The sequence below is a fragment of the Fundulus heteroclitus genome, chromosome 21 (assembly GCF_011125445.2).
Source record: "Fundulus heteroclitus isolate FHET01 chromosome 21, MU-UCD_Fhet_4.1, whole genome shotgun sequence".
NCBI classification, from domain to species: Eukaryota; Metazoa; Chordata; class Actinopteri; order Cyprinodontiformes; family Fundulidae; genus Fundulus; species Fundulus heteroclitus.
The window spans coordinates 31,343,281-31,368,683 of NC_046381.1; the positions used below are offsets into that span (position 1 = coordinate 31,343,281).

Here is a 25,403-nt window from a genome sequence, read left to right on the forward strand (position 1 = left end):
TTTTAGATCATAAAAGGCTTTGAAAGCTAATGATTCATCAGAACTCTACTGTTGGCAGAGTGTTGTGTTCAGCATCACAGCTGGGAGCAGCTTAGGGAAAGAACAGAGATCACTGCGAGTTCACAGAAAAAAGAGAGAGCAAGAATTTCTGAAGTGAAAGATGCATTTATTCCTCCCTCAATCATCAAAGCCTTGATGCTGCAGAGCGTCTCAGTCTCTAAAATGTCTCCTAAGCACACAGGCTAGTCTGCTTTTTTTATCATGGAAAAAGCTTCAAAGACTTTTAAAAGTTTTTTTTGTTGTTTTTTTTTTTCTTAAAGATGAAGCGTCTAGACTCTCAAGAAAGATTACAGAAAGGTTAAATACAACGGGTGGACATTTGGAAAAGAATAATGTTTATAAATGCGCGGCCGATCGCGCCGAGACGGCAAAATAGCACTTCAGGCTGTAGAGTTGGTGCTGTTAACAGCTCAGCTGATGGAAACAACGTTGTACAAATGGAAATTAACTCATGTTTTTTTTCTCTCTACATCCTGATTTAGGATATTTAGACAGCATGGGTCTAAGGGCGCAGTGAAAAATAGACACGCCCTGCGAAAGCACAACTGCACTTCATCAGCTTCTGAGACAAAACACAGGTGGAGAAAATAAACATTCCTTTTCCTATTTTAGAAGCGCCTGCTTCGCCTAAAGCGCCCATAAATATAAAATAAATATCCTTCACGTTTGCTCAGCGTCCCGTTCCCGTAAGCAAATCCTTTTATCTCTTTCTTTATCCCCATCATTCAGACACCGTATCTACCAGTGTGTTGTATATGTCTTGCTTAATATCACTCTGACATGGTTCTTCCTGTTTGCCTTTCCCGTCAAACTGGAGGAGGGAGACCAAGCAGAGGAAATTAATGTGGTGGGTCAGGACCTAGTGTTGAGCAATCCTTAGTGCTGATATGCAAAGTAATAATTTAAAGCCTTTATTTATCCGCTGAAACCTGAGAGATAACACATGCTGGACTCCATCAGCCTCCCGCCTTGCATCACTTTCATACACTCCTTCACCCCACACAGCATGGCTCATGCATTTAGACAGGAGTATAAAGACGCCGGCACTTTTAAAGCTAGTTTGAAGACCAATGTGGCACTCCCAACATTTATAGCTTACAGGTATTACCAAAGGACATTTAGAAAATGTAGGCCCCCTTCACAAAGGCTGTCTCATCATTTACTACTCATCTCAGGGCAAGTCCGGTCACACGCTACAACTAAAGTTGTTTCATGACCTCTGAGCCAATCAGAAGGATGAGACGAATATGGAGGAGGGCCGACTGGAGGGAGTCAAGAAAACGAATAGATCCATTGTTTTAAGGAGTCAGGGAGCATTTTAAATCAAACTAAAGCTTTGATGAAAACAAGACAACGTAGCTGTGCAGGTGCTGGTTTTATGCAGCGGAAAGTAGAAACAGTGCTAGAGCTTTTCAACGTATTTAATATGACAAGAAAAGAACTTCAACGCATTCTTTTTCATGATTCTGTGGGATACACCAACACCAGGTAGGCCATGGTTGTGAAGGGGATGAAAAGTTGTTGTTTTTTTAAATAAAAATCTAAAAAGCAGGGCGTGCATTTGTGTTCACCCTCTCTGATGCGATACGGTGTTAAACTGACTTTCAATTAAAGTTGCAAGTCTTTTGGCTCATGTCCCGATCAAGATCCAGAACGGAAATATCCCCCATGCTTCCCTGCAAAGTACCTCAACCTCAGCAAAAGTGGATGGAGAAAACCTGTGTACAGCTGTTTCCATGTCTTGCCACAGATTTTGAATTAGTTTTAGGTCTGGGCTTTGACCGGGCCATTCTATTATGTGAATTTGCTTTCAATCTAAACCTTTCAATTGCAGACCTGGCCATGTATTTAGGGTTGTTTTCCTGCTAAAGGTGAATTTCTGCCCCACTCCTGTATTTAGCTTCATCCATGTTTCCATCAACTCTGACCACCTTCCTTATCTCTGCTAAAGAAAAGCATGATGCTGCCACCACCATGTTCTGAGGTTCTCAAGATGTCTCCCAGGAGATGTGCAGAGTTAGTTTTCCAAAAAAGTTTAATTATCCTCTCAACTGTCTTCTTCCAGCTGTCCTCCATGCAGCTTTTTCACAAACTTTAAAGAAGGCTTCTAAGGTATTTCTTTCCACAACTGCTTTCTTCTTGCCACCCCTCCATAAATCCCCAAATTTCAGCACAGCAATTAAGTTTTCCTGTCAACAGATTTGTGAATCTCAGCCACTCTTCCAGAGTTTCTTTTAGGTAGACGACCATGTCTTGGTAGATTTACAGATGGGCCTTATTCTCTCTTATATCTGTATAAGGTTCAGAGATCTAATTTATAACCTTAGTTAGTCCTTTCATCAGTTTTGTTGCTGACCTGTCTGCTGTATAATTTTCTTTTCATGTTCGTTTTCACTAATATTGTCAAAGCTCTGCTGACTTCTCCTGCATTTACAAAGCTATCAGTAGGAGAAAGCAACTGCTTGTGCAGGATTTTATTCAGCGGTATAAACGTAAAGGAGGTGACTATAAATGGATGGCATGCTTTTCTGATTTTTACTTGTAAAATAATGCCAAACCAAGTATCGTTTTCGGTTGACTTTACAATTAGGCACTGCTTTGAATTGCTCTGTCACATAAAACCCCAATCAAATTCATTCAGGCTTAGGGTTGAGACTTGACAAAATGTAAAAACCTTTAAAGGCTGTGCGTGAGTTTGCAAGGCGCCGTGTCTGGAACCAGGTGCAATTACGCCAATTAAAGGTAGAACATGGAAAATACAAATTTGTTCAACTGTAGGGACAGTAAGAGGGACAAGAGACACATTTTAAAACACGCCGATTTAACAAGCCACCCAGCCACTCTTGTGAATGCACGGCATGCGCACGACTCTGGCCTTGGTAAGGTTCTCCCTGAGGACAGAAGGCTGGCTAACGCTAGAGGGCAAAGGTGAGACTTTCCTAGCTTTGCACAATACATATTCAACCCACACAGACCCCCGACTGCACTATAGCAAGAGCTTAATTAAAAAGCAACAGCTCCAGTACCCTGGGGTCTGGCTAACACACAACCCCTGCTAGCTCTGTTAATGCAGGATATTTTGTGCAGTGGGATGTTGGGGGAACTAGAGAAGAAAAAAGGAGAACGCGTGTACGTAAGTAAGTCCAAATGACGGTGTACTCTTGCTGTTAGCAGCCAGCTGTTAGCCTGTGAGTAAAAGTGGATGTGTGCCTGATGTGAGTCTGGGACTTGAAAACATGAATTATTCAGAATGACCCCAGGCGCTGGTAGGTGGCTAACTCCTGCTTTGTGAGCACACATCATGCGTGTGTATGGGCACGCGCCTGCGTGGGTGCATATATGGCCAGGGTGTGAGGAAGTCTGAGTGCATTTCTGACATATGCTGTAGACCTAATCCACTATGACAAACCTCTGACATCATGAACAGCAGGCATGCTGAGCAAATCCACTCATCCATAATAAATGAGTCAGAGGGAGAGAGAAACAGAATGGAGAGACGAGGTGAAACGTCAGGGAGAGCAAACGACACATTCTGGAGAAAAAAAGAATTGACTCAGCAAATGCGTCATATGTAAAACCAGCAATCGGAGGATGATGATTGGATTAAGCTCAATCGGAAAGAAATGATATTCCAAAGGAGACGGTTGGTTTATGCCCATCCATAATCTGAACAGCGTAAATCTAAACACTTGTTTAGATTATGTCATCTGGATTGGGGCAAACTGTGTGCACCACTCTGAATGACATGTGTGCCCTATGTCCCACATCCTCTAACGCAGGAATATGCAGTTGTTTCCGTGACTGCAGGCTCCAGTTGGTGGCACCGATTTCCTGGATTGTTTGTTTTTAACAGCACAGGAGGAAGCACGACTTCTTCTTCTGTTTGTTTTTTTTTCTAAAGGAAAAGTTAACTCTCTCCACATGTCACAGTGCTTCTATGCTGAATAAGGCCTGGTGCTAGTAAACGCACACCATGATCGGATTGATTAACGCTGTGCCCATGTAAACAATGTGTTCGAGTTATGTTATGCTTTTTCAATCCCAACACGTTACAGTGCCATTTTGCGCATGTAAGCACAGCTAATGTGTGACTAAACACAAGCTCAGGTGAATGCTCATGCTACCTTAGCTCTGCTGAACAGCTAAAATGTGTGCCTTTTTCCAGCAAGCCTGGTGCAAAAGGGTTCCTCAGCTTAAAGTAGCCCAGTCCCAACAGGGACCTAGTGTTCTGACAAGGTTGATGAGCCTTGGCTTCATTTCTTTATGAGGGTGCTGCTGTCGGGCTGTGGTCTGCACATTGAATCGGGCACTAAACTCCCACCGGTGGCTGGGGTTGAAGAGGCCGTGGAACTGCATGAGCCCCCGAGAGTCTTTTACTTCTACTGCTGATCCATTATTTAACAAACACACACACATATACAGCAAACACACACACACAGGCGTGCACATGCTGTTACACAAGTTTGGACTTAAAGCCACATACACAATGTAACTGTTAATGTAACATAAAAGCACTATTATGAGTTATTACACCCTTTGTTAATTCAAAAAATAACATTCTTGGTTTTCTTTTCTTGGTTTTTATGGAAGGTTGGTGCTACTCTGAACACATATTACACAGTAACAACACAGTGCCATAAAAAGTATTCAGACACCATGCAATTGCGTAAATTTTGTCATGTTACAAGTATTCTGTTTATAATTCATGTGACAGACCACCGCAGAGCGGAGCAGAATCCTATCATGTAAGGAAATCTTACATGTTTTAATAAGGTGAAATGTGCGGCATGCATGAGTATCAGCCCCGATAAGGCAATACTTACATATTTCAGAAAAAATGTGCTCCCATGAGGCTCGTCTGTCAGATGAAAAGTACTGTTTGAAAATAACAGTCTTTAAGCAGCCATTAAATATACTTCTCATTAAACCCACATTTCTGCATCATAACTGTTTGTCTGATGTGATATTCTAACCCTAAATGTCATGTTTTCATTAGCTGTAAGCGGAAAATCACCATCATTAACTGAAGTAAAAGCTTTGAAAACACGTGTGTGTAATTAGTCTATATAATACGTTTCTCTTAGTGAATTCCATTATTCAAATACACAAATGATCCAATAACCTTCTAAGTTATTGCAAATGACGGTATATAAAACAACCTTTTATCGCAATTATAGGAACAAGCCTTTTGGTGTACATCTCTTCTGCCTTTGCAGGCCTAGAGACTGGGATTTATGCACATTCCTCCTCGCAAATGGCTTAAGCTCAGTCTGGTTGGATGGAAAGAATCAGGGAACATCAAATCTCAAGCACATTCTCAATCAGATTTAGCTTTGGACTGTTATTGGGCTATTCTAACACATTAGTATGCGTTGATCTAAACCGTTCCACGGCATGTTTGCTTCGTATTGCTGTCCTGCCTAAAGGTGAACCGCTGCCCCAGTCTCAGGTCTTTTGCAGACTAACAGGTTTTTATGGAACAGCTCTAGTAATACTGAGATAGAATTACACACATGTACTCTTTATTAAATGTTTGACTTTAAAGGCTGTTGGTAGCACCTGATTTCATTCAGGGGTGTCAGAGTAGAGGGGTCAGAAGAAAACTCCTTAAGGCATACGAATACTGTTGAAATGCACAGCATATGAGCATTAAGAACTATTGTTAATAAACGTGTACAGCACGGTAAATTGTGATCATATATGCAGTATGCGATTATTGTTTACTTGGATTTTCATTGGCCTTATGGTGTACATTAAGTTTTTGGTTGTAATCAGGTGAATTATAAAAAGGGCTATGGGTTACGAGGTATAATAAATAGGCACTACTTTTTAGTAACCGTTTTTGTGTTAATAACAAAATATAGAAAAAAATAATAATAAAGAAACAATATTTCTCAAACCAACCACCATCCTGCTTCTCTTCACACAGGGGTAATCCAGAGTTCAGCGATTGATAAAAAATTCAGCCAGCTCCAAAGAAACTTGCCGCCAGCGCCTACCATTCATTCAGACTGGGGATCTCATGGATCCAGGGGACCGGGTTTTCATCGTGGGAACTGGAGGACGACTGGTCAGACAGGTGGGCAGGAAGCAGGGGCGGCCGATCATCCTCAATCATCACTATGTCATCTTGTGGCATGTTCACAGTTGGAGAGAGCTGGTAGTGACCTGACAGAGAGACAGTAAAAGAGGGGAAGATTAAGCAGCAAGCAGGGAGTTGCTTTAACAGAGTGACTTTCAAACTTTAAAAAACGCCATCAACATTCAATTCCATACAGCCAGGCAGGCCTGATAGCACAATATCTGACAAATATGTGATCATACAGAAGCAACTTCAGACTCAGCCTCCTTCAAAGACACCCTGCGTTAACCATAATAAGAGCTCGCTTCACAAATTGCCAAGATAATGCATCCAGTCAACGGATAACTTCAGACAAGGACGGTAACACTATGTGACTGCACAATTCACATAAGCTCATTTCAAGGTCTTAAAAAGGTTAAAACAAGGGCTAATCAGGGGAACATTTGCAATGGTAAACACACCTGAAACTAGAACGACATTTAGAAAACCATGTTGTCCAATAAGAAAATTGAATCTCAAGAAAAGCAGGGACACTGAGAAAGTGCCCATTTTCAGCTTGTTTGACCCTGATCTGTGACTGGCTGGTTGGAAATGGGAAAATCTAATCTTTTGTTCAATCAGTAAACACACCACAGTGAATCAACAGCATGCAAACACTAAGGAAACAAGAAATCTCTTTAGTGTTGCTGCAATTAAGACTGAAAGTTAGCTATGTTCAGTACCAGCAACATGTTGAAGTCAGAGGAATCTCTAGTGCAAGTGCTTCTGCTGGTAAAACATTTTATAGCATCACAGAAGGTTTTAAAGCACAATGCGTCAAAAATTGAATGAGAAGTACCACTACTTAACCATTTGTACTGCAGCTATCAATAAGTGTAAAATAGCCGGCAGCCATCTTGAATTAGGAGGTCAAAGCTGGAGAAAACGCACCAATTTTCCCACCTGGAATCCTGACATGTGAGAAATTTTCATTTAGTTTTTCTTAGTTGGAATTTAGATATGTTGACTTCAGAATACACACGTTTTGAAAAATGAACCTGCATCATAAAGTTTAACATGCGGTGCCGATACATATAATGGTGCAGGTGTTTGATTCACCCACAAAACAGACTGTCCAAAATTTAAATCTAAAAAAATTAAAAGCTCTCAGTTCTATCAATGACCAGTAGCTATATATACACATTTACACACATTTTTTTTTCTGCGAGAGCAGAAAATGGGAAGACTGACCCAGAAATAACACATTTCCTTTGTTCTATCCTTTAAAGCTTGGAGGTTTGAAAAAGTTAATACATGCAGAGGCTTCTGTCCTCAATGCGGCTATCCAGCCGTAGATTTCCAATCCCAGGACATTTGTAACATGACTCCACTTTCTCTCTGCCCTCTTTCCTTTCAAATTGCTGTTCAATAATGCCACTGCTGCCAGATAAATGTTTGAGAAATGGCAAGGGTTGACATTCCATACAAATATAGACGAATAGTGCTGTCCTTGTAATGCTAACTGTGCTAACTAGGCTAATTTCATATCTTAAATGGATCCGGTCTTAATAAGATCTGGTCAATAGTGACAGCTCTCTCACAACGCAACGTCAACTCTGTTAAAAAGAAATAATTAATGACTACCTACAGCAAAACAAGCAGGAAAAAAAAACATTTTGCACACTATTTTTTGTAGTTATTGCAGTCCTTTAAGAAAAACATTGCAATTGGCTAAAATATATCCTGACCGGTCAAAGTTTGACAAAAGACAGATTGGAAATTGGCAACAAGTTTCTTACGGGTATATCTCAGAAAATAATTCAGCATGCAAACGTAATGGGCTGTTTTCTACCCCTTTTCCGCCTTTATAAACAACCTTCCATTACAATCAGTCTGACAGTTTATGCATAACCCCGTTTATAACCTGACCGATACAAAGACAAACAGATTGTGATTGTTTGTAAGTACACCTGCCAAGGAGCAGCAGGCAACTGACAGCCACAACAAGCGCATTATGAGTTATAAGAGACGCTTAAAAGAGCTGCCATCCTGGATTAAGCCTCTTATTGTTACAGACAAAACTTTTTTTGACACAAGTAGTTTGGGCCATTTTTCTTCACTCTTCTCCAAGGACAAATGCTTAGCAGCGCTCTCCTGATCTGTATTCCGTCCCTCCCGACCCTCCCTGCTGAGGACATTCGGAATTGCTCCTTTGCTGCTCCTCAGGAGTCAAAGTCAATGGGGAATGTTCTGGCACTCAACGCCAAGGGCAGCAGAAGAGCTGCTCGGCTGCATAAGAAGTGGAATTACAATGCTTGGTTGGACAATTCACTCAGTGTATGACACACACATCAGCCCCAAAGTCGAGACCCATTACCAGATCACCTGCTTACCATTAGGGAAGGCTTTTCAGAACTTCCTGTGGTCTTTGCTTTTGTTTCCATTTTAAAAAGGAGTCATTTTCCAAATTTAATAGCTTAGGAACAATTGTCCTTAATCACTAACAGGAGACAACAATATTTACCCTGGCATGAGTCCAGCATTAGACTCCTTAATTTGACTGGGGGCCCTGCACATGATAAATGCACACTGTGGAAGAAAATCTGAGCGGCAATCAGCACAGCAGTGAAATATATAGTTGGTTTGAAGGATTTGTTCAAGCAAAACAAAGAGGAAGAAAAATAAAACATGGATGTGGATGACAGAATACCAACATGTCTATATAATGACCCAGTGGACTAATCAGAGTCATGTGTCATAGATATGAGAGCTCTCACGATCAGTGATTCTTAAATGCAAGTTCTATGCTTAGAAGTATTGAGCCTCTCTCTGTGTCACTCTGCAATCAATTTACAATTTTACTGGAAATCTTTATTCAGTGTTTTTCTTTCCAAGCTCACCCCTCAGTCTGAAAAAAAGGCAAATAAGTAAAAACTGAAAAAAAGAAACTTTCCAGATTTAAAATATGCTGGCATAGCGACATCAATATGTTCCGCTATTTTTATTTTTAGCTCTCACCTCGTCAGGATGTCTCATTCCACCACAGAAATGTTCTGCCTTAAGATTTTTTAGACTTCTGCAGTAGCAATCATCTGTGGAGTTCACTCTCCCAAGCAGTGCTCAACATACTTTTACTCCTCTTATCCCACGGAGTTTAATCACATAACCTCCAGTCTTTAAAGGTTAGGCTGCTGCCCTCGGCTCCCCACCACAGTGGAAACACACCAGGGAGAGGGGGCGCCATGTAGGGCACATATGATTATGTGCTGCATTCACTTGCAACTGGTCATCTGATATTTGCTGATTTAAACACTTATTCAGATGACATATGGGTTTACAGTGCAATTAAATGTGTAATTTGTAACGCATACGTTTTTCTATAACTATTTAATCAAAATCAGTACATGAAAGAATAGATATCTAATGCATTTATTTTTCCCCGAAAGTGTCTTTGAGTGTTCAAAAAAGTGCTAGTTTGATTTATTATTATTATTATTATTATTATTATTATTATTATTATTATTATTATTATTATTATTATTAATAATAATAATAATAATAATAATAATAATAATAATAATAATAATAATAATCAAAGGATTTCAGCAACATGTTAAGGCATCATTAGTGGGAGTAAGGTTTAACTTTCGTGAGTGTAACTATACAGTTGAGCCCAGAAGTATAAACACCGTTCACAACCAACTCGGAACTCATTACCAAAGACTAATCGTCATACCACCAGCGGAAGTTGACCTGCAACCAAAAGAAGGGTTGGTTCGCTGTAGGCTAATCCAAATAAATACTCCTCCATGAATTATTGAGATAACTGTTAATACCTTTTGACATACCAATTTATTTTAAAATAAAAGCAGCTTGGTGTAACTTCTAGCCACTAGGGGTGCTATACCTCTAACTTCCACCTTTAGCACCCCTGAATGCCACACTGGCAACACTGTACTGTTGCAAAATTAAACAGTCTCCCTCTGTGTTTAGGAATCTGATAGCAGACCATGTTGGACCAGCTGATTGGGAAGTCATGGAGTTACTTGTAAAGACAAGGCCACATTCACCCTTTCTAGATTAAATCCTACATCAGAGAACCAAAACTACTTCTGATCAGGTAGGCGTTTAATCTGTCTAAGTTCAGACTGTCGTTCAGCAATGAATCCGACCCTCTCAAGTTACATAGGCAAGTTTTCTAGAAGGGTAGCCCTGCACAGAGCATTGATACGCACCAGGTATTTAATATATGTCAAATTAAGCTAATACGTAGGTCACAATTTACACGGTGCTGCTTTTTTTTTTTTTTTTTTTTTTTTTTTTTTTTTTTTTTTTATAAACAGAAGCAAGTTTTGAGAGGCGGCTTTCTTATTTCCAAGGAGAAAAAAATGTCCAGGTTAAATGAAATGAATTTTGGATGTAACCGAATGCATCAACTCATATGTTTGGAAACATGGCTGTCCTGCTGGAAGTCCTGTTGGGACAAAACATCAGGGGCCGAGCTGTGCTTAGAACAGGACATGGGAATAAATCTAATGGAACACAATCCAACCATTAATGTTGACCAGGTATTATTGACTGCTTATTATTCACTACAGTTTAAAGCTACACATATGTAGGCATATTCGATTTGACAAAAAAAAAGCACATTGTTAATTCCAAAGGGAAATTAAATGTTGCTGTTATATATTTATTTACTCTTACAAGCTGCCAACCTAAGCAGCTTGATTCTGGCTATATGGCAACGATTTAAAATAGGTATCACAGAGGGAGTGTGACAGCAAATGCCTATTCTTAACTGACTCAGATTTGTAACAGGGACAAAAAATAAATAAAAGGACACGTCATCAGGACATCCCTGTTTGTTAAGCATAGCTTTCTCATTATTGCACATAAAATGTCATGGCTACAACCTGCAGGAACAAGGTAGCCTTACCTTTCTGCAAAAGGTTGGTTTGTGTCACTTACACACTACGTGAATGTAGCATAGCATTGACTTGTGTTCACACAATGTCCTCTTCAGGACAATAAATTACAAATAATCACCCTGTATTCTTTCATGACAGCCTGGCACTTGGCAAAGGACACAGTTCTAATTAGAATGCCTGTGAGCTTCATAAAACATTCCCAGTCAGGACCTCTTGACACGAGACGTAGGTCTGCAGAAGAAGCATTGTTAAAGTCATTCTTTTTTTTTTTTTTTTTGCTAAGTAGTGCACAGACACCCACATACACATCTGTGCATATGTTAAATGTCTATTGGAAAGCTATAGCCAGGCCAGCGGTAATGCATGGAAAGGTGAAAATAATTAGAGAAACTGTAGATCTTTGTGTTCTGCAGTTGCCAGCGTAATAAGCCAAAGCAGCCCACCCGCAACTGATACTTCTTATCCTTGTTGAAGCTGATGCCCAACACGACTATTACTGCGGGAAAGGGAGCCAGGCACAGAAAGGTCAAGCAATGCAGATGATATTGTGATCTGCGGGGACGTGTACTTTAAGGGGGCTAACGAGCTCTTTTGTCCATAAAACCTGGCTGGACAGGAAACCGTCGCTGAGGTTGAACTCAAGGCACCAACTAGACAGTTTTACCACCACTGGGTTTCGCCAGCTCCTCACAGTCTCAGCGGTAAGAAGGGGATCCTGTGGCAAATCAGTCTAGAGGTTTCACAGCTGTTCATTAAGGCAAAACGGCTCTATTCCAACTATTCTTATTGGTGTAATGAGTTAACAGAGCACAATCAGAGGATGGAGACATATTTACTGCACATGTATCAGCTGTTTACTCCATAAAAAGTTATTGTGGAGATTTTTTTTCTCCAAGCTGTTCCTTACCTGATGGCACCAGAGCAAAAGTGACCAAAGGCATCAAAGCCTCAACACTGTGAATGCAATGAGTGTTTTTACCAAACCCCCGAACTCATACCTCGGTTAAAACCCAAACGCTGTTGTTCGGCTTGTTATGACCTCAGCAATCATGAGAAACTCTGCAACCTTTAATGCATTTTCCTTCCCTTTCCTTCGTAGAACAAACACAGAGGAGAGAGCGCGAGACGCGTTAAATATTATGAAGCTATTGCAAATAATCAGCAGTTACACGCGATTTCAAGATGACTATGTGAGTTTCGCATGGGAATAAATATCGCCAATTATGATAAATGGCTGAGAGAAAAACGGTTCTCTCACAAAGGGGTAATTCAGCACTTTGCGCGGCGGGTTCTGTTCGGCAAAGCTCAGAGAAGATTTCTCCGGTAACGTGGCCGTGTCACTGCGGCCTCAGCCTCACTGTAATTACAGATGAGTCACTTTGTCCTGAAGCAGATAAACGGTGGCGACCACCCTGCTCCAGTTGCTGTCCTGCTAAAGACAGGACAGAAGTTTCTGGTCGGGCTGTGCCAAGTGGCAGTAATGCAATAAGTTAGCCGGAGCGTTAAAGCTTAACAGAATTACAGTTAACAGCTGAAACACATTACAGTCAATTTGATTATGGTGATCATTAATTAATGTGCTGGAACACTGGATTTCATTGGGACTCAGAGAAAGCGTGTTTATTATCAATAAACCACTGTGAAATCAGAACAATACCGTAGATTTTGCTTTATATGTTCAAGTTTTAGCAAAAGTATTCACACCCCTTGAACTTTTTCACAAACTTCTATGCATTTTTGGGGGATTTTATGTGGTTTTGTGGTGCATAATTATGAAGCAGACGGGGAAAAAATAATCACATGTGGTATTTAGTCAGTTTTACAAATAAAATCTGAAAAGTGTGGCATACATTTGTTTTCTATCTGAGTATCTAAGTTAATGCTTACTGCTCCCTAGTTTAGGGTATGTTTCTGTCAACTTTGCACGTCTACAAACAGAAAGGTTCTAACTCAGGCTGAATGTAGAACATCTGTCAGTATCATTTTGATCTAAACCATGACATTGTTATTGTTGCCCTGTCAACAGGTTCCCCCACCCGAGCTGTGCATATCTGCAGCTCCTCCAGAGTTGCCACATGGCGGCTTCTCTGAATAACGCTCTCTCTACACAGTCAACTTTAGATCGACAGCAATGTCATAGTATCTCTGAAGTTGGTTTTTAACACTTTCCATTTTTTTTCAGATGATTGATTGAACAGTGAGAAGTCTAAAGCTTGGGGTTGTGTTTTATTTACTCTAAAGCCGTCTTAAAGTTCATATATGAAGCTTTTTAGTTAGGGGTAACATAGTAAAGAGGTGTGACTACAAATGCATGCCAAACTGTTCGGATTTTGAACAAAAAAGTCAAAACCAAGTTGATGTCTTCCTTTCACTTCAAAATGATGCACTAATTTGTGTGGCTCATCATAAAATCCCAATAAAATACATTAAGGTTTCTTTTTAGGGTGTGAAAAAGTCCAAAGGGTATAGTCGCTTCAATCTACGCCTCCTTAATTGTTGAATTTTGAGAAAAGAAGATTTGCTTTCGTCACAGAGACACTCATGTTTATAAGACTTTCTATAACTACACAGGCATAGAAGCTCATGGAAGCGTTTCCATGTTTCTGAAGCAGAGCTGCTCTTCCCCCCTCCTGCATAGAGCAGGCACGGACAGATGAGCTCTCAGACTTGTAGTGCCACCTGGCTGCATTCATCGCCACCAACCAGATGCCGACTACTCTTCTCCTGCCCTCTGCCCAAGCGCTTCCGCTTCAGACATTGAACTGTAAGGCGAGAGGACACACTAACAGCCCCGCACAATCTTCTTTCTCCTTCATGATTTCCTCTACCTTTAACCATCACACACCAACACCTTTCTCCCCCTCTCTGTTCTTTCGCTTCATCCTTCCTTCTCTGGCCTATTGATTTGACTGGAGCAGAGATCATTAGGTGATCCCTGCTGCCAGAAGCTTTAAGACCTGTACGTGGATTGCGGCTGGTAATCACTTTAAGCACACACCGGCGACAACCGGCATCTGTATGCACACCAAGGGACTCCTGTGGCCTTTTTCCCCCCAGCTTTCCATCATATTACAGGCCTGATTCCCACATCACTACAATTGATCGGAACATTTCATAAAATGGGCTTGATGAAAATGGCTCACTTCTCTGAAAAAGAGATGTCTAAGATGTCCAAGTCAATTAGTGATTCCCAGGGTCCAGCAGAGATCCCAGCTTACAGGTGTTATCAGCACCGTCCCTGGGACTTTAATTGGATGAAAATATGATGGAAAAGATAAAGTGGCAACAGCTTTAGATGCTCACTATGAAAATGTTTATTTTAACAAGGATGTCCATCAAGATGTTATTGTTAATATCCCAGCGTACCTTCTGGCATGAGGCACTGCAGCTTATTTAACAAACGGCCTTTTGACAGAACACTGCAGTAGCACCACTTTGACCTGGCTAATCATGACAAATTGGTACAGTAAAGATTGGAAAGCGGTAAAGGTCTAGGGTACTTCTATTTTCAGCTCTGTCACATTCCTCCATGGGACAGAAGGATCCCCCTCAAGTATTCTGGACACAAAGTTAAGAAAGGTCACGCTTCCTCACACAGCAGCCCATAGATTGTAAAAAAAAAAAAAAAAGCCATAAGCCTGGATGGAAGAGGACAGGAGTGTCAGAGCAATCTCTCTTCAGCACGACTGGAACAACATCTGAGGCATCTGTACATCGGCATCTTAAAGGCATATGTACCTTCACAGTAGTCCGTCTCATAAATAGAGGATCTATAATCAAAATAACTAATCTTGCAAGATAATGTATGTATGTTTTGGCTCTTTATAGGACTTTCCTTTAAAATGAACGTACAAATTGGCAATTTTCTGCCTTATGTGGAATGACTGGTGACCAATCCATCTTTAAGCTAAAAAATGCAACAACAAAAGAATTTCCAATCAGTAAATGCACTATATGTAACCACTACCGTAATGTGCTCACAGCAGCGTTCTTCAGAGTGGACACTGTTGTTGACTAAGTCAATTTTTAGCATTCGTCAGGTGTTGAAAATGATGGCAGAAGAAGCACAGTAAGATGCTGCTGAAAAGGAAACTGTGCAGTATTTTCTACAAAATGTCCTCCATTCATTTAGGCTGCAAGGAAGAGAGAGTGGGTGAGGCCTAAAAGAGATAAGAGGAACGCTGAATGTATTACTGAAGAGTTGCTGGTTAGCCCGTTTGAGTAATTAAAGTGAAGAATTTGAAATTATTGGCAGCTTTTGGGAAATCTCAGAGTTTAGGTTAGGTCTATATTTTCCCTGTAGATATAAAAATACTACAAAATGCTAATTGCACTAAATAGGCTAATTGCCAAATTTAAACGCTGCTCCATAATCATTTATGTGTGTCATGACCTCTGGCTATAAAATCCACAACTAAAAATGTCAAATGTTTCCGTTTTGAGATATACCTTTCAGAGACCGTTACCTCATAACGAACTTAGCAATTTCCTCAATGAAAAAACTATTATGCAGATGTAAATGCTGTCAAAGTGTATGTTTTGTTTAAGTATACATAATACATCTTTTTGGTTGTTTATTTCTGATAAAATCAATGCATTACCATAAATGCTTGCTGTATCATTTATGACACAAAAATATTGAGAAATTGAGATGACTTTAAAAAAAAAAGAGTTATTTTGATTTTGATTGGAAGGCATCCAGTAAACAAAGGATTTTCAGGCATTTTTTTTTTTTTATTATTTTCTAAAACTTTAATGCAAACTTTTTTTCCACAGCCAAACAAATGAATCAGTTTGGTTCCAACCTTTTTATCCAACCATGTGTGTAAATAGGTGTTATTAAAGCAACAGTACTTAGTGTGAATCTGCTCGAGATCCGAATGCTTCAAGCCTACGGGTCCCAATTTTCACCCCAGCATGTGAAACCCACACCTAGTGACACTTTCCTACAACAGGAAAACTGGAAGTGAAGCTGTGTGTGATCCAAGTGACCTTGGAATAAAAATCTGACGACTCATCTGTTTAAAATACCCTTCCCCTTCAATTACTTTTTGTTCCCCCCACTTTAAATCTGAGTCCTGTGTATTTTATTCCTTTTTGGGTGAATACAGGCTTCATTGACATATGCTCCATCAATTCATCATCGGAGACCTTTGGAAGGCAAAATCAAGACGGGTGTGAAAAACAATGGAGCGATGTTGTTTTATCTAAATTAAGCAGGATGTTCTACCATTGAACATGACGTACCAACGCTTAGTGGATGCACGTGTGAAGCTGCAGCTGTCAATGACTCAGTCAGCTAAATGGACGACCAGACTGTAAAGTGCAACTTACATGGTTCAGAGGGACATCGCGGCAAATTATTATTACAGTCAATATGATGCCACTATATCAGCTTAAAAGCACATGACACTTGTTCAATAGAGTAATGTCTTCAGCGTCGCCATGATAATTATGATTCCCAGGTCTAATTCAGCTGCACCATTATCCATATGTGGTCTCGCTGTTTTCCAAAAACATATCCCTTATCTGACTTTATGTGACGAGTCGGAGCATTCACAGCCCAGCGTTGCATCTCCTAGCTGCTTTTACAGAACAAAGAACAGTCTTGGCTTGGCAGGAACAAGTTTACATTTTCGCTATATTGATTTGCTGCCAACTCCAATAACTCACGATTATAGTCAGGTCTTAATTTTTCACCATCAAAGGCTTTCCATTTCATTTACCTCTGTGTCTTGGCTCCTTTATTGAAGCAGAAGCTGCATAATGGAGCACAGCATAAGAGGAAAGTACCTGATTTGATTAGGGAACTCCTCTGTAGTCTCTTAAGGACTAAAAAATCCACATAGTGCGGATAGTAGCTAACGTTTGCATAACTCGAGCTAGCAATCACTGCTGCAGAGCTTGTAGATTTGCACATGGCGGTAACTGTGTCGATGGAAGGCAGGCGGGCATGTACCACATCTCAAACCCCGGCGTCTAACCTTCATGATTCAGTAATTTAGCAGCTTTGGATATACTCCCCATCAAGCTGTCAGTCAAGCCCTGGTGGCTGTATGTTTCCTGACCTCGCCCAGCCGATCTCGACATCTGTCCTCTAACCACAACTGTCACATCGCGCGCAGTGGGCAATATGTCTGAGCCTGCCTGAAATAACACCCAGCAAAAGACAGAGTGGGAACGGCTCCTCTCTGTCAAGCCTGCAGACATTTACCATCAAACTTTTGATGTCAAAGTGAGGAGCCAATCTAGAGACATTCACACTTTACACAGTACCTCTATTCAAATGACGTTTTAAGGTAAAATTAAGATGGTTAGTCCAGGGAATGGCCGTGCCTTTTTACACCTACAGGCATTTTTTGCGTGTTGGCACATTGCGACTTCTAATGTAAATAAATGCATCATAAGATTTGATGTAGTGGGAAAACATAGAATATTTCAAACTGTTGAAAAATATTTTTTTAAGATGAGGTATTTTTTTTCTTTGTTTGAAAAAAAAAAACAAGCAATGATTTGATGAGATTACATTTGGAAGTCACATTATCAGTTTCATTTACATTTGAGTATAGCCGGTAATCAAACTTTACACCGTCTATACCTGGTATGAAAAAGGCCTCATAACTGTTTTAATAAAGGAAACAACCAATCAAGTGTCATATTAACGGAATGATAGATGTTGATATATATATATATATATGTATATATATATATATATATATATATATATATATATATATATATATATATATATATATATATATATATATATATATATATATATATATATATATACGCAGAACCTCATGGGGAAAAAGCACATTATATACACCTGATTTGATGCTATAATAAGCCAGCTATATTTAGAGATCTCTTCTATTAATACAACTATTTCAAAGTGGTTTCTGCTCATATGTGATGCGTTAACTGATCAGAAAATATCCTATTTTTACATTTCCAACAGCCTGATCCGGGCCAATAAAGCTGGAACAGTCAAATTATGAATGCATGTATACAGCGACTAAAATACCCCCATCAGTGTAAATTAGTTCTGTTCAATAACTAAAAATATATGTGGGGCATCACTTCATTTAAATGTGACTGTTAAAAACAACAGCAACAACAAACCTTTGCAACAGAGGAATTCATGAGCGCTGTGGTTTTTAAAACTAGATGACTGAATCAAAGATGATACAGATGTCTTCTAGAATCAGAACAATTGCCCAAGAGTAATAGTTTGGCCTTCAGACCCAACCATCACATCATTAGTTTTTACTTGAGCAATGCATTTTCCCATTTAATGTTGTGTATTCACAATGAAGTGCAGAAGATTGTTTAAATAGCATTGAATTTCAAGGTTATGGAAGCAATCAATCTGTATAAAAATGCAAAATAGACATAAAATGCAAAATAAATGGTGCCTCAAATTACTCCAAAATTTCTAGCTTCTGCCAGATTAAGACTTCATCCGTCAGTCTCATTGTCTGTAACTGCTTGTGCTTGCAGCTTGCATGGAGCTGATGCCTACTTCCAGCAGTCATTGGGCGAGAGTCTATCACAGAGACACACAGAACGCTCACGCTCCAAACCCAAGGACAGTTTTGGGAAACCAATTAACCAAACCGTCATATTATTGGACCTGTGGGAGGAGGTCCACGGATGCACAGGGAGAACATGCAGAACTCCAATGCTGAAAGACCCCAGGTGGGGATCTCACACTGCAATGCAACGGCGCTACCAATGACGCCAATGTGCAGCCCTGGCTTAAGATTGAAGAACAGAAAATAAGTCCCAACCATAAACTGGATGAAAATTTAGCATCCTACCAATTAGATTGCTGAATTTCACCTGCGTGAGGCAGTGGTATGTCGGAGTTCTAAATACAAACCCAATCCTTCCTATATCCCCAATTTAAACAGTCGACGTGTGTCAGTTTAAAAGATGAAGCCCTGTCAAAGAAACCAGGCGCAGGTTAATAACGAAACAACTCGGAGACAGACTGAAGACGTTAGAGGAAAATATCAGACATTTTCTTGCAGTGAGACAAGCCGTGTCAAGGATCTGAGAGCGCCTAACTTGAGCAGTGATAGCTTCCTGCACTGGCAGCCACACCACTCCGCCCACCTCCCTCAAACTTTTCCACTTGCCTCATTTGACTTCTGCTCTACAGGAAGAGATAGATGCTGTTAGAGCTTCACCAGTGTGAAAAGAAAGGTTTTTGTTTTCTCTACCGCACCCACAGTTACAGTTGATGATCGGAACGTCGTTCTGAAAAGCTTGTGGAATAAACAGACATATCTAGGAGGAATCAAACAATTCGAAGCCAAACAACTTTAGCTACTGAGTGAACAAACAAAGGAGAGAAAAATGAAAGACTGCCACGGAGAGAGAGGGAGTTCAGACGTAGGTAAAGTGTCAGGAGCAAAGCCTTATTGATCTGGAGTCCTAATTAACCGTCGGATGCCTCTGACTCGGTCTCTGATCTGCTGTGATCAGTGGCAGAGTGGCACCGCTCTCCCGGGAGTCGGGAGAGTAATAGGAGAGTGGATGGGCGAAGGGCACAAGGGCAACGCTGTGCATCAGAAAAAGGCCACAAACTTATTCTGGGAATTCTCTAAAGCAAAGTTGGATTTAAAAAAAAAATCGTGAATCAGTGTCGGGAATTTATACAAACGTACAAAATGTCTAGAAAAGAGTGTACAAATCTGAGTTGATGCTTGTTCGTGAAGTGGCTGAGGGCTGAGGGTGGAGGAGGGGACACCCTGCGCCATGCTTCATCATTCCTCACACTGACGCAATCACCTTCAGCCTCTGAACGTGGATATGTGAAAGGTCTGTCAACGTCGAGATGACAGCAGTGACTGGTTGAGGATTGAATTGCCAATTCTAATCTACCTAAGAAGCCCAGATCGCAGCCCACTGATTTAATTCGGCTGGAATTGGAATTGACCCAAATGAAACCGGTGGAGCGGAGTGAAGGTAGGGGGGATTGGGGCTGACGTTAATCCCCGGGGAGGTTTGGACAGCGAAATTGTGCTCCTTGGAACGGGATGGGGGCTTTGAAAATGACGTTGCTTAAGACTTAGAAGGAAGGAGCCACTCAGCACAATGCATAAGCGTGGTTATTAATGTCAGACAGCAGGTTCATGGGGTTAGCTGGTCAAATACACATCACATCACTCTAAATAGATATATTCACAGAACCAAACTCACCGTTGCGTGCCATAGGCGTGTTGTCCAAGCTGTCGATGGTTTCATAAACTGACTGGTAGGGGTGATTGTCATCGTCATCCAAAGAAGTGTTGATAGCAACCTCCGACATGGCTGGGCTAGCCAGGGCTTCCTGTGAATGGGCAGACAGGAAGAGTGGATGTTATTCTCACACATGTGTGCTTCTTTTTTAACTACAGTGAGACAGCAGCTTACAATGGTGCCATGTCATTCATCCAAATGAGGTCAGCTTGGCAAAGTATTCACACTCCATGAAACTTTTCAAAATGTGGCAAGCTTTGACAAACCTCAATGGACTTTATTGAAATTGTGCGTGACATGCCAAAGGAAGGCACTGAAAAAAACTGTCCAATGATTTTCACGATTTTTAAAGGGGGGAAATCTGAAAAGTGTGGCATGCTTTTGTATTCAGCCCATTTTACTCCATAACCCCTGAATAAAACCAAGCGACCAAACTGATTTAAGGTGTTTTTGGTAAATATAGACTACTTATGTCTAATTGTATCTCAGTATATGTAGAGCTGCTGTGTAAAGTGAACAAATTAGGCAACAAAAAGCAGATGAACCTGAATGATGTGATGCTGTTCTGCAGCATCTTCAGCATCAGTTTACCTTCCAGCTAGTCATAGTGCCTAAACATACGGCTAGAGCTGTAATGAAAACACTCAGTATATTTGTGTGTTAAACTGGCCTAGTCAAAGTCCAGACCTAAATGAGACTGTGAATGGAATAATTTCCGTCTCTAGATGTGTAAAGCTGGTAGAGACGTACCCCAACAGACTTGCAGAGGTCATTGCAACAAAAATTGGTTCTGCAAACTATTGATTGTATAGAAATGCACGCCACACTTTTCTGTTTTTATTAGTAAATGTGTTTGTGTTCCTTTCCTTCCACGTAGCAGTTATGCTCCACACTGTGTTGACTGTCACACACAAAAAACACAAATTAAAAAACATTGACGTTTGTGGCCATAATGGCTCATGATGGAAATTTGCAAAGCATCGTGTGTAGGTTAATTTATCATTATACTTTTTTAACAATTTGGCTGCTAAGAGACAATCATGTTCAAAAGAGACAAGGCATCTTTCTCAGTGTAACGATTAAACAAAAAGATGAGAAGTGAAAAAGACAAGCTGGGAAATTGTAATTGTTAGTTTTTACTTCATCAATGCATTTTACCATTTAGTGTTGTGTATTCACAATGAAGTGCAGAAGATTGTTTAAATAGCATTGAATTTTAAGGTTAAGAGAAAGAGATTACATTAGAAAATGACACTTTACAACATGCTAAACATTTTTACTGGATAACATACCAAGCAGCATATCCACACAAAAGAATAGAAAAAAGCTCTATGTCACATGGTCCCTATGTTGTGTCATCAATATTCAAGAACGCTGGAACCAAGGCCTGAGTATCCATCTCAGCTTAGCTTGGTATTTTCCGGTTCAGCAGTGTGAAACAGGTCCAGCAGGAGTCCAGGCTGGATAAAGCCCCATGGATTTCCCATAGGCCAACAGACAGCTGTCGCTAACAATGAGCTCCAGTCCAGGGACCAGTGACATTTGCCATGTGGTCAATGTCGTGCACTGCTGATCTCTGAGCCCACCATGCACTTACTCCATGAGCCACTCCTTATGTCTAGCTATGAGGCCACTGTGCTAAACAGATGTTGAGCTTTAACTGATAATAGTTTATCAGCTACTTTTTTTTTTTACACATCATTATCCAGCTTATGCTTCCACACATCAGAAAAAGAACATCTGACATCCAATCCCAAACATGGGTCTCATAACCGGATGGTTTATTGCACTTTGGCACCACAAACAAGCTTTAAACCTGGGCAACACTTTGCTGGCTTCATCACAAACGAGAGTTTAAAAAAAAAAAAAAGAGGCGACATGTTGGGGAGAAGGGAGAGTAAAATCGAGGGGGATAGAACTTTTGGGTAAAACCAGAAGAATGAACTGTGAGGCCCCCACAGAACCAAGGGAGCTGCCAAGTCGTCTGGCTGTGCAAGCGGCACGCTGTGCTATAGGGTCAGGGGTACTTATTGGCTGTTTTATATAAATAAGAGGTTTAATGTGGTTGAAAGCACAGAATCTTATCAGAACAGCGTGTTGATAAGAGCGAGAAGGGAGAGGAGCTGTGCCTGTGCACGGCTGGGTCAACACAATTACAATCAGAGCCATGGCTGCAGCCAGCCTTTTAATAAAAGCCTTCTCCCAGGATAAATTAGACTCAGTGAGGTTCAAATTGTTGAAATTGAGACGTATTTAACTTACTTTCTCTCTTTTACTCAACTCCTGTCTGTAGTTTTCACTATGTGTGGAGCTTTGGTTCGTCCCTAACCACATGGAGGAGAGATCCAGGGCTTTGTACATGTTTAGGTAGGACATTACAGGAACCAAGCATCAAGCAGCATACCTCTCAGAACAACAACTGTAGGGTCTCACTTGTGTTTCTACCCATAAACATTTTTTTATTTATTTATGTGATAATGCATAACTGCAAAGTGGAAAAAGAAACATGCATCAAGAATAATATATCCTGTTTCCTGTTAAAAAAAAGTGCAGAGCTCTTGTATTCAGCGCCCTTTACTTTATTATCTCGAATTAAAATCGATTACAAGTATCAATGTAATCACATGGTGAGGGTCACCATATCCGGGGGTCATATGAAAGCAGAACTAAGGGCTGGAAAGGTTTCATAAAAGGTTCATGAAAAAGGCAATATTCAGAAGCTGAGTGCAGGAACCTTTTCTTATGAATATCAAGACGATGCAGCTGTGGGTCTGTGTGTCCAGGACTGTCTTTAAGCCCCGGTCAGGTGCAGTTAATGTTGTTAGGGCCTTAACTTTGAGATCACGCAAATCGTATTTCTTTTTTTTTGTTCCAAGTCAGGGAATCTCTGTTGAGTCAGGCGAAGGAGAAATGTTTCTGGTGTTGCTGCAGTAACACGCAGCGCTGAGCTGCTTCCTTAATAGAATCAGGCTGGAGAGATTTTAGCTGGCTCTCCTCCAGGATTCAGACGCATTCAAACTCTTTCTGGCGTCATGTATGAAAATAAACTTTGAAAGTATTTACTACTGAGCAGTTTAGTAAAAGCAAAAGTTATTCATTGGCACAAAAAGAACACAAACTCTAAAAGAAGAGATCTGTAAATTCTAGAACAACTTTTTTTTAAATCTTCCACGTAGATCTTGAAAAGGTTTTCTTTGTGCAGCATCAGGTTTTCCAATAATACAAACAAATATTTTTTTTAGGATCAAGATTTAAGAAATCAACTTTTTACTAACTCTTTTATAATGTAAAAAAAAGATGACCATAGAGCCTTGGGACGTTATACGATTTAGAAAGATAATTTATGTGGATAGGACACTAAGCATATTTGTTAGACCCGGAGTGAAGATAGTTTCTTTATAATTAAGGACAACTGTTCTCAGACTGAAAAAGCAGAAAATCTATATCCAATATTTTACATCACAGAATGTTATCATCTAGTTCAGTACCTTACTTTATAAATCAATCCCTTACTTTTATTTTTCTTTATCCTTCACTTCAGCTAAATGCATTTAATTCCATTTAAATCAATCAAAAGTATTATACACACTCTTTTTGTTTGATTCACATGAAATAAAATAATTACATTCATTGAAAAACCAGCCTCGGCAGATAAATGGTCCAGAAGGTCCTGTTTTATTTTACTGGGCCGCTGTCATATTGTACTGGCCTAAACCTCTAATGTTCCAACATCCTAACATCACCTCTGGATGTAGATGACTTTCCTGCTTTTTGATGATTTTTCTTGGCATTAAAAAATGGTGTCTAACCTTAGCTTGGAGTCTGTTTTAAGTATTAGCTTCAGTGTTGGCGAGCAGCCGACAGGGACCAGCAGAGGGATAGGGAGGCTGAGGAAGAATCGGCAGGAGAAGCTAGAGAGCTTCAAAGCAAAAAGGCAGATTCTGGGTTTGGTGTACAACCCCAATGTTTTCAGATGCCCCTTATGGCCCTTCCATGAGGGGCCATAAAATGCACTGAAGCTGGTGGTTTAAACATGAGGAAATAGGACTAGGTTCAAGGGTAATGAATGATTTTGCAAGAGACTAGCTGTCAGAGCGGTGCTGTGTTGATTTCAAATGTATGTTTGCCTTTCAGGGCAAACAAATGCCGAAATGTGCATTACGCAGATCAAATACAGCAGCTATTTAATCTTTGTTTATTCAGGGTTAATTAACTCTGCTTTTGTGCATGCTAAAGCTCTGGGTTTTGCTCATCCTGCTCACTGACTTGAATGTTTACTGACAAGAACCAATGTGCATGATGAGCTGTGACATTTCCATACAAGCTCTGCTGACACCAAATATTCAGCTGTCAGCTTGTGTTTTACAAGGAATTTTCTTTTCTTGCGCCAGATGAACACACGCTCGCTTAGCTGGAGCAATTGGTTCCTGAAATACCGAAACGTTAAGAGTATTTAAGGTACAAAGCAGAATAACACAGCATCCTGAAATCTAAATGATAAAACAAAACGTCTATAAAGAAAAACGGAGTAGCCTTCATTAGCATAAAATGTGAAAATCTATTTAAATATATATTCAAGTGCTTCCGTCCAACACCAGCAGCTTGATTAATGAGTTTATGTCCAGAATTAGAGTTTTCTTTTAAGAGATATTTCAATCTATTCTCACCACAACTTCACTTGACGCATTTAAATGATCTTAATCTAGTCATTTTCTGTGGATTATCCCGCTGATTGAGGGCAGGGACAGAGCACTGGGACTCAGACAGGCAGCAGTCAAGATCAGCATCCACTCAACTTCAGCACGTCTCTAAAAATGACGTTCTGGAGCTCAATATACTTTTATTTTTTGATTTATCAGAATGAGCGTTTGAATTTCTGCACGAGCATGTTGTATTCGTCTGTGTAGGTTTTATTGTTTAAGGATATATATATATATATATATATATATATATATATATATATATATATATATATATATATATATATATATATATATATATATCAGCATCTACCTGACCTTGAGTAATCAGTCAGGAAGGAGGCGCAGTGTGTTAAAAGGTTTGGTCTTGAGCTTTCAAGCACTGCTGATAATGTCTCGTCCGCG

General features: G+C 40.2%; 1 protein-coding gene across 1 annotated transcript in view; it reads right to left on the minus strand.

The window, feature by feature from the left end:
• LOC105928002 (partitioning defective 3 homolog) overlaps nucleotides 1-25,403 on the minus strand; it is a gene marked incomplete in the record, with an annotated part of 353,527 nt that overhangs the window by 169,914 nt on the left and 158,210 nt on the right. The window contains 2 exon segments of the mRNA XM_036125173.1: nucleotides 6,060-6,228; nucleotides 20,260-20,389. Coding sequence (XP_035981066.1) covers nucleotides 6,060-6,228; nucleotides 20,260-20,389 — 299 coding nt within the window.